General features: G+C 35.4%; 2 protein-coding genes across 4 annotated transcripts in view; one reads left to right on the top strand and one right to left on the bottom strand.

The window, feature by feature from the left end:
• The window catches only part of LOC110449914, an 8,804-nt gene extending 3,192 nt beyond the window's left edge, over positions 1–5,612 (bottom strand). The window contains exons 1-3 of one of the 3 annotated variants that reach the window (XM_021497079.1): positions 5,409–5,612; positions 4,586–4,812; positions 2,502–2,609 (exon numbers count right to left, since the gene is read on the bottom strand). In XM_021497079.1, coding sequence (XP_021352754.1) covers positions 2,502–2,609; positions 4,586–4,733 — 256 coding nt within the window. In that variant the 5' untranslated portion in view covers positions 4,734–4,812; positions 5,409–5,612. Of the gene's footprint in view, positions 1–2,501; positions 2,610–4,585; positions 4,814–5,083; positions 5,194–5,408 lie in introns of those variants that run through there. The other 2 variants (XM_021497078.1, XM_021497080.1) reach the window with 2 other exon arrangements.
• A 58-nt stretch (positions 5,613–5,670) lies between these two features.
• Positions 5,671–12,082, top strand: LOC110449913 (DNA replication complex GINS protein PSF3-like). The gene is made up of 3 exons (XM_021497077.1): positions 5,671–5,810; positions 9,634–9,908; positions 11,189–12,082. Exons 1-3 carry the CDS (start codon positions 5,714–5,716, stop codon positions 11,420–11,422), a joined length of 606 nt encoding a protein of 201 aa, XP_021352752.1. The 5' UTR covers positions 5,671–5,713; the 3' UTR covers positions 11,423–12,082.
• The last annotated feature ends 998 nt before the right edge of the window (positions 12,083–13,080 follow it).

Below are 13,080 nucleotides of genomic sequence, written 5' to 3'. Positions count from 1 at the left end.
GCATATACAGTTCAATATACAATACATATAGTTTACTTCACTGCATACACAGTTCAATATACAATACATATAGGTTACTTCACGGCATATACAGTTCAATATACAATACATATAGTTTACTTCACTGCATACACAGGTCAATATACAATACTTATAGGTTACTTCACGGCATATATAGTTCAATATACAATACATATAGTTTACTTCACTGCATATACAGTTCAACATACAATACATATAGTTTACTTCACTGCATATACAGTTCAATATGCAAACCTTATAGTTTACTTCACAGCATATACAGTTCAATATACAATACATATAGTGAACTTCACTGCATATACAGTTCAATATACAATACATATAGTTTACTTCACAACATATACAATTCAATTTAAAATACATATAGTTCAACATGCAATACATATAGTTTACTTCACTGCGTATACAGTTCAATATACAATACATATAGTTTCCTCTACTGCATACACAGTTCAATATACAATACTTATAGTTTACTTCACAGCATACACAGTTCAATATACAATACATATAGTTTACTTCACTGCATACACAGTTCAATATACAATTCATATAGTTTACTTCACTGCATATACAGTTCAATATGCAAACCTTATAGCTTACTTCACAGCATATACAGTTCAATATACAATACTTATAGTTTACTTCACAGCATATACAGTTCGATATACAATACTTATAGTTTACTTCACTGCATACACAGTTCAATATACAATTCATATAGTTTACTTCACTGCATATACAGTTCAACATGCAATACATATAGTTTACTTCACTGAATATACAGTTCAATATACAATACATATAGTTCAACATGCAATACATATAGTTTACTTCACTGCGTATACAGTTCAATATACAATACATATAGTTTACTTCCCTGCATACACAGTTCAATATACAATACATATCGTTTACTTCACTGCATATACAGATCAATATACGATACATATAGTTTACTTCACTGCATATATAGTTCAACATACAATACATATAGTTTACTTCACTGCATACACAGTTCAATATACAATACTTATATTTTACTTCACTGCATATACAGTTCAATATACGATACATATAGTTTACTTCACAGCATATACAGTTCAATATACAATAGATATAGTGAACTTCACTGCATATACAGTTCAATATACAATACTTATAGTTTACTTCACAGCATATACAGTTCGATATACAATACTTATAGTTTACTTCACTGCATACACAGTTCAATATACAATTCATATAGTTTACTTCACTGCATATACAGTTCAATATACAATACTTATAGTTTACTTCACTGCATATACAGTTCAATATACAATACACGTAGTTTACTTCACTGCATATACAGTTCAATATACAATACTTATAGTTTGCTTCACTGCATATACAGTTCGATATACAATACATGTAGTTTACTTCACTGCATATACAGTTCAATATACAATACATATAGTTTACTTCACTGCATATAAAGTTCAATATACAATACATACAGTTTACTTCACTGCATATACAGTTCAATATACAATACTTATAGTTTGCTTCGCTGCATATACAGTTCGATATACAATACATGTAGTTTACTTCACTTCATATACAGTTCAATATACAATACATATAGTTTCCTTCACTGCATACACAGTTCAATATACAATACTTATAGTTTACTTCACTGCATATACAGTTCAATATACAATACAGATAGTTTCCTCTACTGCATACACAGTTCAATATACAATACTTATAGTTTACTTCACTGCATATACAGTTCAATATACGATACATATAGTTTACTTCACTGCATATACAGTTCAATATAAAATACATATAGTTCAACATGCAATACATATAGTTTACTTCACTGCATATAAAGTTCAATATACAATACATACAGTTTACTTCACTGCATATACAGTTCACTATACAATACATATAGTTTACTTCACTGCCTACAGTTCAATATACAATACATATAGTTTACTTCACTGTATATACAGTTCAATATACAATACATATAGTTTACTTCACTGCATACACAGTTCAATATACAATACTTATAGTTTACTTCAATGCATAAACAGTTCAATATACAATACATATAGTTTACTTCACTGCATATACAGTTCAATATACAATACTTATAGTTTACTTCACTGCATAAACAGTTCAATATACAATACATATAGTTTCCTCTTCTGCATACACAGTTCAATATACAATACTTATAGTTTACTTCACTGCATAAACAGTTCAATATACAATACATATAGTTTACTTCAATAGTTTCCAACTTTGTAGATATACTGTCAAATGAAATAGCTAAATACATTGCACTTTAAAGTTAAGAAATATGGAATATGCGTAAGAACATTGATTGGTAGCTCCAATCATCAATATAACAGAAAATTAAAAATGGAAAAGTATTAAATCTAATGGTGTAGGGGAACACTTACGCATACTTAAATGTACCCCGACGATGATCTCGCTCCTGGGGTCAATATCTCCGCCTGGGATCCAGTAGATATGTGGACAAACATGTGAAAACTCATATTCAACATCATCTGTCAAAGAGAGATGTTGAAAGTGTGCAAAGCGACGAAATAAATATTCAACATCATCTGTCAAAGAGAGATGCTGAAAGTGTGCAAAGCGACGAAATAAAAACGTACACAGTGTGTAAAACCTCATATTCAACATCATCTGACAAAAAGCTGCTACATATGTATGAAAATCTCGCGGATACAAGAAAATGCTTTTATTTATTTGAAACAATTTCAAATATGTTCGATTAACTCATTCACCCCTAATCAACTATTCCATCATTTGAATTTGAAGAGTTCAAATGCGTCTTCAGGGGTAAATGAGTTCAGTGACTTTTACACATATACGGTCAAAACAGGATGTCATTACTTAGAATTTCATTGCAGTAATGCCGCCATTTTAATCAATTCAGTAAAGATTGCGAAATCAGTAAAAATAGCAAGCACCATTACCATACTCGGTAGAATAAAACAATACTATATTTCTATCCTCAGTCAAGGTAACATACACTATTGTTATACTGAGTAAAGATGACATACACTTTTTCTTTACTCATGAAAGGTAATATACACTATTTCTATGCTCAAAAAAGATTGCATACATCCACCATTTTTATCATAAATAAAAACAAGAGGCCCGGAGGGTCTTCATCGCTCACCTGAATATTTAAGCAGTCATTGCAAAATATTCTCATTAATTATTGCCCTGTACTTCAAATATTTCACTCGCAAACTTTGTCGACTCCATCAGATGAAACTACCAGCCAAATATTATCATATGATTCTATGCTTTTTTATTCTTTTTCAGAAGAAGTTCAAAGCGTTTGACATATTTGACCCCTGTAACCTTGAAAGAAGGTCAAGGTCATTTTCTTTTTTAAACTTCTATCCCAGGAAGCTTTTAAACTTCCATCCCAGGAAGCCACTAGCCAAATTTGAAGATTCCATACTTTTCAGTTCTTCAGTGGAAGTTGTTTAAAGAGTTTGACACATTTGACCCCAGATACCTTGAAAGTAGGTCAAGGTCATTTTCATTTTTAAATTTTGTCGGGTTCTATCCCAGGAAGCCACTAGCCAAATTTTAAGATTCTATACCTTTCAGTTCTTTAGTGGAAGGTGTTTGAAGAGTTTGACACATTTGACCTCAGAGACCTTGAAAGTAGGACAAGGTTATTTTCATTCTCGAAGTTTATCTGGCTCTATCCCATGAAGCAACCACACACATATGAAGATTCTATACCTTTCAGTTCTTTAGAAGAAGTCGTTTTAAGTGTTTGACACATTTTACCCCCGAGACCTTTAAAATAGGTCATGGTCATTTTCATTCTCAAACTTTGTCGAGCTCTATCCCAGGAAGCCACCAGCAAAATATGAAGATTCTATACCTTTCAGTTCTTCAGAAGAAGTCTTTTGCATCGTTTGACATATCTGACTCCTGTGACCTTGAAAGTACGTCAAGGTCATTTTCATTCTCACACTTTGTTGGGATCTTACCAACGAAGCTGTCAGCCAAATATAATGACTCTAGGTCCGTCCGTTCTTCATAAGAAGTCGTTTTAAGGAAAAGTTGACGGACGGATGGAAGACGGAAGCCGCACCATGGCATAAGCTCACTTGCCCTTCGGGCAGGTGTGCTAAAAAACTTCTTACTATGTTCCTATGTTCAGTAAAGGTTATAGTCTGCATTTCTGTACTTAGTAATCGTTAAATATCCACTCTGTTCTCAAGGAAACACTACATTCGGTCTTATCTTTACTGAATATCTATTCTCTATTTCTAAGTAAAGAAAACATACACTGGTTATATACTAAGACATTACTACATAACCCGTACATAGTTTTACAAAGTTTAGTAGAGTTTCCACACGCTGAATTACATACCTCGTGAGTATAACATATTCTAATTCTATACTTTATATTATAGTAAAAATTACATACTCATATATTTGTACTTGCATACACTCTTTCTCTTTATGACAACAAAAATATCAGACTTACCACATGGTTTTAATACCCCTATCTTCGCCTCCTGCGGAAGGTGACCGCCCACTCCAATACCGCCAAGGGGTGTTGCTTCATTGTTGGAAGAGCAGTAGACTAAAGCCACCACCAAGGCCAAACTTAAAGACGTGTAAATACCCACCATTGTTCTGTAGACTACATGCGGATGATTTATGGGAGTCCTACTAACAGTTGTCAGGTGTCCTTTGATAACATTCGGAAACCTTTAAAATATTAAAATTCATTAAATCATCATCACTACAAATGTATCAGTAACTATTTCTTAATCGGTTGATACAAATGGTTTTTGGGGGGGGGGGGGGGGGAGGGGCATCAAACGACAGCAATTAACTGAGTATTTCCTGTGTCCTTCTCTTAAACATTTCATTGGAGATTTTAGTGTTCAACAAAAGTATATCATATAGTGTTAGGTTTATGTCAGTGTTGTACAATACATTAATATATCAATTATTATTAGTACAGCAATTAACTTACAGTTTAAATGAAGGGTATCACCTCCGTGTCGTCGTGAACCGATATAAAATGGTGCACTATAAATGCTTCCCAACCAGGAAGAACAGCGTTGATCAGTTTCTTTTGAACATATTATTGTTAGCCTTGTTAGTTAAACGAGTAATCCAAAATAATATTAAGATTTCTTCCAAGATAGCTTTCAGTATATTCGCGTTTCAAATGTTCTTTTAATAGTTTAAACCTATATTTAATTAATACCATTAAGGGTTTTTTATTTAGATTTTTAAGGCATTAGAAATGGAAAGAAGTGTCAATATGTCGATAAGCTAACCAGACGATGACGTACAGAGACTATTCAAACGAAGCGAGCGTGACCAACCACAGGTAATTCCAGTCTTCTTCGTTTCGCAATATAAACCTTGTATTTCAAGGTATTTCCCCGCATTTTCTTGTTTTGATCAAATCCAATCCCCTTTATTTACAAAAGGGGCATTTGAAATCAACAGCATATATATGTCCTCAATAAGTCACTGCAGTTAAAAAAAATCTTCCCTATTTTTACCCATCAAATCGAAAGTAGAATCTAACAGGAAGTGACGAACGAAGCAGCAACATCCGGTGTTTATTGGCGGGTCGTTCAACAAGGAAAAGATGTCGGAAGGTACTGAAAATTATTTCAGTGTTGACGACATTCTTGCCACTCAGGAGCGATTGCCATGTACTGTGGAAATGACAATTTATCGACTAGGTGAGGAGCAGTTTCATTTCATCTATGACGCTTAATGAAATATTACATTATATCTCATGCAGGACGTCTGTAAGGAAGGAATCATTCTTTCCTCGGACTATCAAAGATTGGAACAAACTCCCTTCTCAAATTATTTCTTCTGATTCACTACTGTCCTTCAAATCATCTAACTCTGTTCATCAATATTAAGTTCTGTTCCTTTCCTTTCATAGCGGTACACCTATATATGACATTACACCAGGTCGGGGAAAACCACTAACTTGCGTATAATACGCAAACTCGCCTATTATACGCCAACAGGGGTATGGATTTGTTACTAAAAATAGCCAAAATCACTTTAATCTTAAATTTTTCACATTGTTTGTCCAAGTCGCATTTATTTAGTCATGAAACATAATACAATGTAAAAATAAACTTTATTTGCATGTGGGAAAGTACCAAAAACAGATGCAATACTTCCGGTAAAGTTACATCAAGTTTCTAAGTAGCCAACACTTTCAGTAAACATCTTTTAGCAAATTAATGCGATTTTGTATGATATCTTGCAAAGGTTACTGTTAAAGCGATTTGGTTTATTTTTAGTAACAAATCCATACTCCGACTGGCGTATAATAGGCGACTTTGCGTATATACGCAAGTTGGTGGTTTTCCCCAACCTGTTCACTATGCTGAAGTAGGTCATCAAATGGTAGAATTAGAAGTACATTTGTAACAAGGTTGTAAACTTCGCTCGTAGCAGTACCACACCTCACTTCGTTTACCGAATGCATTCTGGTGATAGTCAACAAAAAAGGAAAGAGAATAATGTGCTTCCACCGGGGATCAAACCCTCAATCTACAGGTTCCTGTATAAAAGACCCTGTATATAACGTGAATAATTTAATTCAAAGGAATATAGACAATTCAGTCTATTGTATTATAGCGGAACTACACTGAGTTGAATGTCTGCAACTGGCAGACTCATATTCTCTTTGACCTGCATAGTGCCAGTACATCCAATAGGTTTGATAGCCTATACTCAGACCTTGACACATGCAAGTGTAAATACCATCAACAGTAGTAATATTCAACATAAACCTCTTCATTTATCAACCCCAGTTAGAATTATCAAGAAGCGGTATACCAAAAGTAAGACCAAGCCCCTTAGAATACTAAACATCAACTTTCAGTCTGTTAAAAACAAACAACACCTCCTAGACAATCTCCTTGAAAGTACCAAGCCAGATATCATCATTGGCACTGAAACGTGGCTAAATTCAAACATCCATAATTCAGAATTTTTCCCCCAATACTTTCAAAGTGTATCGTAACGACAGAAAACCCCCAGAATAATGTTAAGGAAGGGAGAGGAGTCCTTATAGCAATAAAAAATGACTGCATCAGCGACGATTTACTACCAGATAATACCACAGAAATAATAAAAATTGTGGACAAAAAACCATTATACATATGCTCTTACTACAACCCCAAAACATCAAACGATATCAGCTGTGCAAGGCTTGATACATCTTTGAGAAAAGCAACTGCCCTAAACAGCGCGGCACTCCTTATTGGAGGTGACTTCAATCTGCCAGGCTGGGACTGGGAGCGAAGGATTATCAAACCCAAAACTAGCCATGTCCAAAATCACTATAATTTTTCCAACTTTCTAGATGATACTGGTCATGTACAGGTCATAGATCAACCAACTAGGCATGAAAATACCCTTGATTTCATAATCACAAATTTCCCTAATCAAATTTCCCGTACTGAAGTCATCCCTGGTATTTCAGTCCACGACATACCATTTGTCGAATTTGATATTGAACCCCAAAGAGCCCTTATCAGACCAAGAAATGTCCCCATCTATAAAAAAGCTAACTGGGACAGCATCAGATCAGACCTACCAGACATACTAAATTCCATCCAAACTTAATCTGATCAAGATGTAAATACAATGTGGGAAATCTTTAGACTCGGTCTGGTTAATTCCATCCAAAACCATATCCCCCACAAAAACATCAAACCCAAACCTAGTCAGCCATGGGTAACCCCTAATATCAGAAAACTAATGCACAAAAGAGATAGACTACAAAAAAATGTAAAAAATCAGGGGATGTCAATATGAAATCCAAATATAGGGAATTAAAACATCTTATACAAAAGTTATTGCGTCAGGCGTATTGGCATTACATTGAAGGAATTACCTCCCCTCCAAAGACCGATTCAGACTATGGGACAATGAAGAGATTCTAGTCCTACATAAAGCAGAAAAGATCAGACTTTGACGGCATCTCTTCATTAAAACAAAATGGGAAACTTGTCCATGACCCTGTCAGTAAGGCTCAAGTACTAAACAGACAGTTTCAGTCTGTCTTCTCTACTTCAGAGAAGCTCACTGCAGCTCAATTTGAACAAAGATGCAAAATCTCTGCAAACCCGCAATATCAAGTTATGCCAGATTTCACCATTACCGTCCAGGGTGTTGAGGCACTACAGTGTGAGGGACATAGTTACCACATGGAAAGAAGACCTGTTATCAGACAGGACACAGTCTGTCCTTGTTGAAGGTGAAAAGTCTTGAGTACGTGAATGTCATGTCTGGAGTCCCCCAGGGCTCGGTCATCGGCCCTTCATTGTTCCTGTTCTACATCAACGACATGCCAGTGGGTCTAGATGCAACTGTCCGTCTTTTTGCGGTTGAAACCATTGCCTACCTGGCTATCAAATCAAACAGTAATGCCCTAAGGCTACAGGCTGATCTAGACCTACTTGCACAGTGTGAAGACAATTGGAAGATGTCATTCCATCCTGACAAGTGTAATGTCATGTCAATCACTAGGAATACGTCCCCCTGTCAAATTCCAGTACACTTTAAATGGTAATTCACTCCAACATGTAGATGATGCCAAATATCTAGGCCTTAACATTCAATCTAACCTCAAGATGGACACTCATATAAATAAAGTCTGTGCAAAAGCCAACTCCACCCTAGGCTTCCTTCGTAGAAATCTTTAAATAGGTTCCACATCTCTCAAGGAAAATGCATACAAAGCTCTCGTCAGACCATCCCTTGAATATGCATGTACTGTATAGGACCCCTACAATAAGACAGACATCCAACAAATAGAAATGGTGCAACGTAGAGCTGCTTGGTATGTCACAAACAGGCACCGGAACTTGTCCAGCGTTGGTGACATGCTGAATACGCTGGGCTGGCCCTCACTGTATACGCTGTATAGTAGTATATACATATCATATCAGCGTGCCAAGCACCTTAAATTAAAGTTGCAAATACCAGTTTAATGCTGATAAAGCAGACAGTGCAAGTTAAAAAGCAAACAGCTTTGAATCAAAATTAAAATTGGGTGTGATATTAACTAGTGTCAACTATTCCACACATTTGGAGGGTGAGGAGGGGTGGGGATGGGTTGTGCATTGGGCAGTGTAATACATATAGTACTAATACACAGCTGAAATCACCAGTCAAGAAATAAAAACATTCAATTAGGATAAGCTTGTTATGGTTGGAATAACCTAAAGGATAAAATATAGATCTGTACGAAAGATTACAGTGCACACACTAAACGGGGTTGGGGGTGTCGCACGATAGATAGAGTATAAATTTATATCTATTATTCATTAAGTAAAGGGAACAGCGTGTCGCATGTGCTGGTGACACCCCGTTAGATCCGCCTCTTGAAAGTTAACTCGAGAAATAGCAAGCTGAATATCAAATTTAGAAAAATGGGAATTCACAAATGCATGGGATTGATTAGTCAATATTTAAAACTTTGTTTAAGTTAATTATCTGAAGCACATTTATTTATATGCCTTTTATTAGGGTACTTGGATTCAAGTTCTGAAGGTGATGATCTTGTTCCGGGAACAACGCTGGAGATGCCCTTCTGGATGGCACGAGCTTTGTGCAGTCGCAAGCGCCACATTGTGAGTGTTGAGATCCCTAAACAGTACAAGGAGAGTTATCGGGAGATCTTAACAGCAGACGCTTCAGTTGTAGACCTCCACAAGCTAGGCCCATTTTACTACAGCTATGGATGTCAGCTTCTTCGGTTTGAACTTCCTGACAGTGGAGACATTTCAAAAAGTCTGCTCAAGGTAGGCATGCTATATCATTTTATGTCTTTCCTGCTTTTCATTGTATGTAAGGGAACTCTTTTTTTCATATTGATGAAGTAGGCATAGATCTAGATTTCTTCTACTTTTTTTCAATCGTAATTAAGGAGACTGCCAGGGCTGGGAACCTAATATGATAATATCAATAAGTATTCATACTTCACTCTTGTTTGTTGACTCTTTTGAACTTCTTGTTCTTGTGCGTAAACACTTGCATTATAAAACAGGTCTCTTTTACAAGTGTAAAAGAAGAGGTAGAGAAAAACATACATTTGTATATCTAATTTTTACAACTGGACACATACGACAACACATTTATTCATGCATTAAAGTACTGGGAATACAGACAAACTTACAATAAAAAAAAATCACCTTTAAGGGATCCAGTTCTAGTAAGGGGTCTGTTATTGTTACTGGTTTCTTACTACAGGTTGAGCTAGCTGACATGAAAATTACAGCAAGGGGAGTTTTACAAGTGGTCAATCTCTTAACATAGATGGTCTTCGATACAGGTTCAATTAAGGTCATAGGAGTGTATTGCTAAACAGAAATAGGAAGTACATCCCTAGTTGAAAATCCAATGTAGGGAGACAGTATCACAATTTCCCCATAATCTAATGTTTACTATCAAAGTGATGAATATTATATGCTTATTATTGACAGAACAGTGTGTTCTTTCAATATTAAAGTATTGCAAAGCAATCCAGGCATTAATTCAGTTGTTTTTTAATCAATGAGTCACATGTGTCCAATTTTCTGTACTTAAGGAAACCTGCTACCTATTTCACTACTGTAAAGTTTTTCAAGAACGATTACTCTTGCATGCAATTACTATGTGTATATGGTTTTATTATAAAATGTCAATTTTTAATCGTTTATAGATAATTAATTTTACACAATTTCAGCATTTATGAAATTGATATACATTAATGCAATACTGATCTATGTTAGTATCATTTTTATTGACATTATTTTGCAAAAAATTGTGTGTTTCAATATTTTGCAAAAAAATCACTCCTTTTTACATAAATTTCCATTTAAAATCCTTAAAATTCTGACAACCTATATTTTTTTTGTGGTAGAAAATTTTCTTTACTTGAAAGCAATATAACTACAAAATTTGAATACATTCTACTGAGAAATGGCGACACAATCCTATTACCTTAATGGGAACATAGCTACATGTACTATGGTTAGCTTTAAATTCGAGTTGGACTCTTGAGCAGAATTGACATTATAGTTTTTTATTGTTATTTTTTCAGACTTTCCAGACACGTTTAAGAAAAATTATGGACTCTTCACAGAACGCTTTGAATGAAGACACAACAAGACTTACGGAGAAGTTGGATGAGTCCGAGAGACTGTTGTTTAAGGCTGGACAGCAAGGCCTCAATGACTTTTATAAGTGGGAAACAAGACAAATAGAGAAACTGACCACATCAGAGATGGTCAGACATCACCGTAAACGGAAACGAGGGGCATTAGAGGATGCCTGATTAAATATCATAGATTCTTCCTTAACCTCAGTTCTTTTTATCAGGGAATATAACCATTACTGTATATTTTGCTTTCGCTATCTGAGAAAGTCACAATTGTTGAAAATCTTGGCTCTGTTTATCAGGGAAAGTCTATATTACCATAAATCACTTCTATTTTCCCAGGAATCATTTTTTTGTAAAACTTCACAAAAGAAGAGTCAAACACTCAGTCAAATATTCAAGTGGTGAAAATGAGTTCTGTCAGTCTGGTTGTTTTTACGATTAATTTCTAGTGTGACCAGTTACAGTAAATAACACTCTTTATGGTGCAAAGTTAATAACAATATTTATGAGAATTTATGTAGCACAACTGGTGAAGGGTTTGTGTGTGACATGTTGATTACTAGTACAGTATGTACTCTTGCCACTTTCATCAGACAGTTGGCAAGTGAAGATTATAGCATAACAAAATCAATGTCGATTTTATATTGCCATCTTGTACAATCTTTACACCTTTGTGTACATATATGTAACAGGAAAGAGAATAGTGTGCTTCCACTGGGAATCAAACCCTCAATCTCCAGGTTCTTAGTCGTATGCTCTATCACTGAACTATAGGGAAATTCCCTCTACCTCGAAACTAGAAGGCGACCGTAATCCTATTGCAAAAGATGTGCATTGATTAGGTTGCCTTACAAGCGTCGGCTATAGGGAATTTCCCTTTAGCTCAGCGGTAGAGCATCGGGCTGGAGAGCCAAGGGTCGCAGGTTCGAGCCCCAGCGACAGCACTATCTTAATCACTATTCCTCGTCCTTCAACACTATATACAATTGAAATCTGCCACACTACTCCCCTTTTTTAAATATGTTTGCCCTCGAACACCACAACCCAGTTTTTAACTCCCTGTCACCACAGGAAGGGCCAAGGACACCATTTATAACAGGAAATGGAGTAATGTGCTTCCAACGGGGATCAAACCCGCCATCCTAGACTTCCTAGTTGGATGCTTTACCACCGAGTTAAAGGGAAATTCCCATTAGTTTGAAGCTAGAAGGAGACTGTAATCCTATATACAATTAAAATCAGCCACATATACTTCACTGGTCATTTGTCTTATAGATCTGACAGGTTATGTACTGCATTAGTCATCGAAATGTCGCACGTAAACACTTATTGGTTGTGTTACGTAAACCTTTATACATCTTGCCAGCCCAAAGAAAATGTTTAAAGAAATGTACAGTACTTTAATCTGTCAAAAAGCAAGGATGTGCCTGTTACCTGTATAAACATATGTCCAGAAATAATGGTCAAAAGTTTAGACTACAGATTTTAGCTAACCTTTCTGACAGCACTCTGTCCATTGGAACAAGGAAATCATATTATGTTTAAATAATGGGTATGACCCTCCCTTAGGGTCCGAGGGGTGTGTTTGCTGCGAAAAGAATTTAAACAAATTAGGTCTGAAGCATCACTAGGGCCAAGTGAACTTAGCATTTATGAAAGGTAAGGCTTTGGCCAAAACTTCATATCTGATTTTGGTTTGACAATTTCCAGTTCTTTTTAACTTTCACCAGGCAAATGGTCATCAGCTTGATCAACTTAAACTAATTCATGGACCTTAAAGGTACTGTTATTTTTTTGGGATTGATTTGAAATACAAAATCACCACCCTGATC

This window comes from Mizuhopecten yessoensis, unplaced genomic scaffold, assembly GCF_002113885.1.
Source record: "Mizuhopecten yessoensis strain PY_sf001 unplaced genomic scaffold, ASM211388v2 scaffold4839, whole genome shotgun sequence".
NCBI lineage: Eukaryota > Metazoa > Mollusca > Bivalvia > Pectinida > Pectinidae > Mizuhopecten > Mizuhopecten yessoensis.
The sequence above is the reverse complement of the archived record's forward strand: the minus strand, read 5'-3'. Positions and strand labels throughout refer to the sequence as shown.

Excerpts from the sequence above, each read along its gene's own strand:
- LOC110449913 (XM_021497077.1), top strand. The coding sequence starts at position 5,714 with ATGTCGGAAGGTACTGAAAATTATTTCAGTGTTGACGACATTCTTGCC. Across the intron at positions 5,811-9,633 it reads AATGACAATTTATCGACTAG|GGTACTTGGATTCAAGTTCT; the intron begins GTGAGGAGCAGT and ends GCCTTTTATTAG. Across the intron at positions 9,909-11,188 it reads TTTCAAAAAGTCTGCTCAAG|ACTTTCCAGACACGTTTAAG; the intron begins GTAGGCATGCTA and ends TTATTTTTTCAG.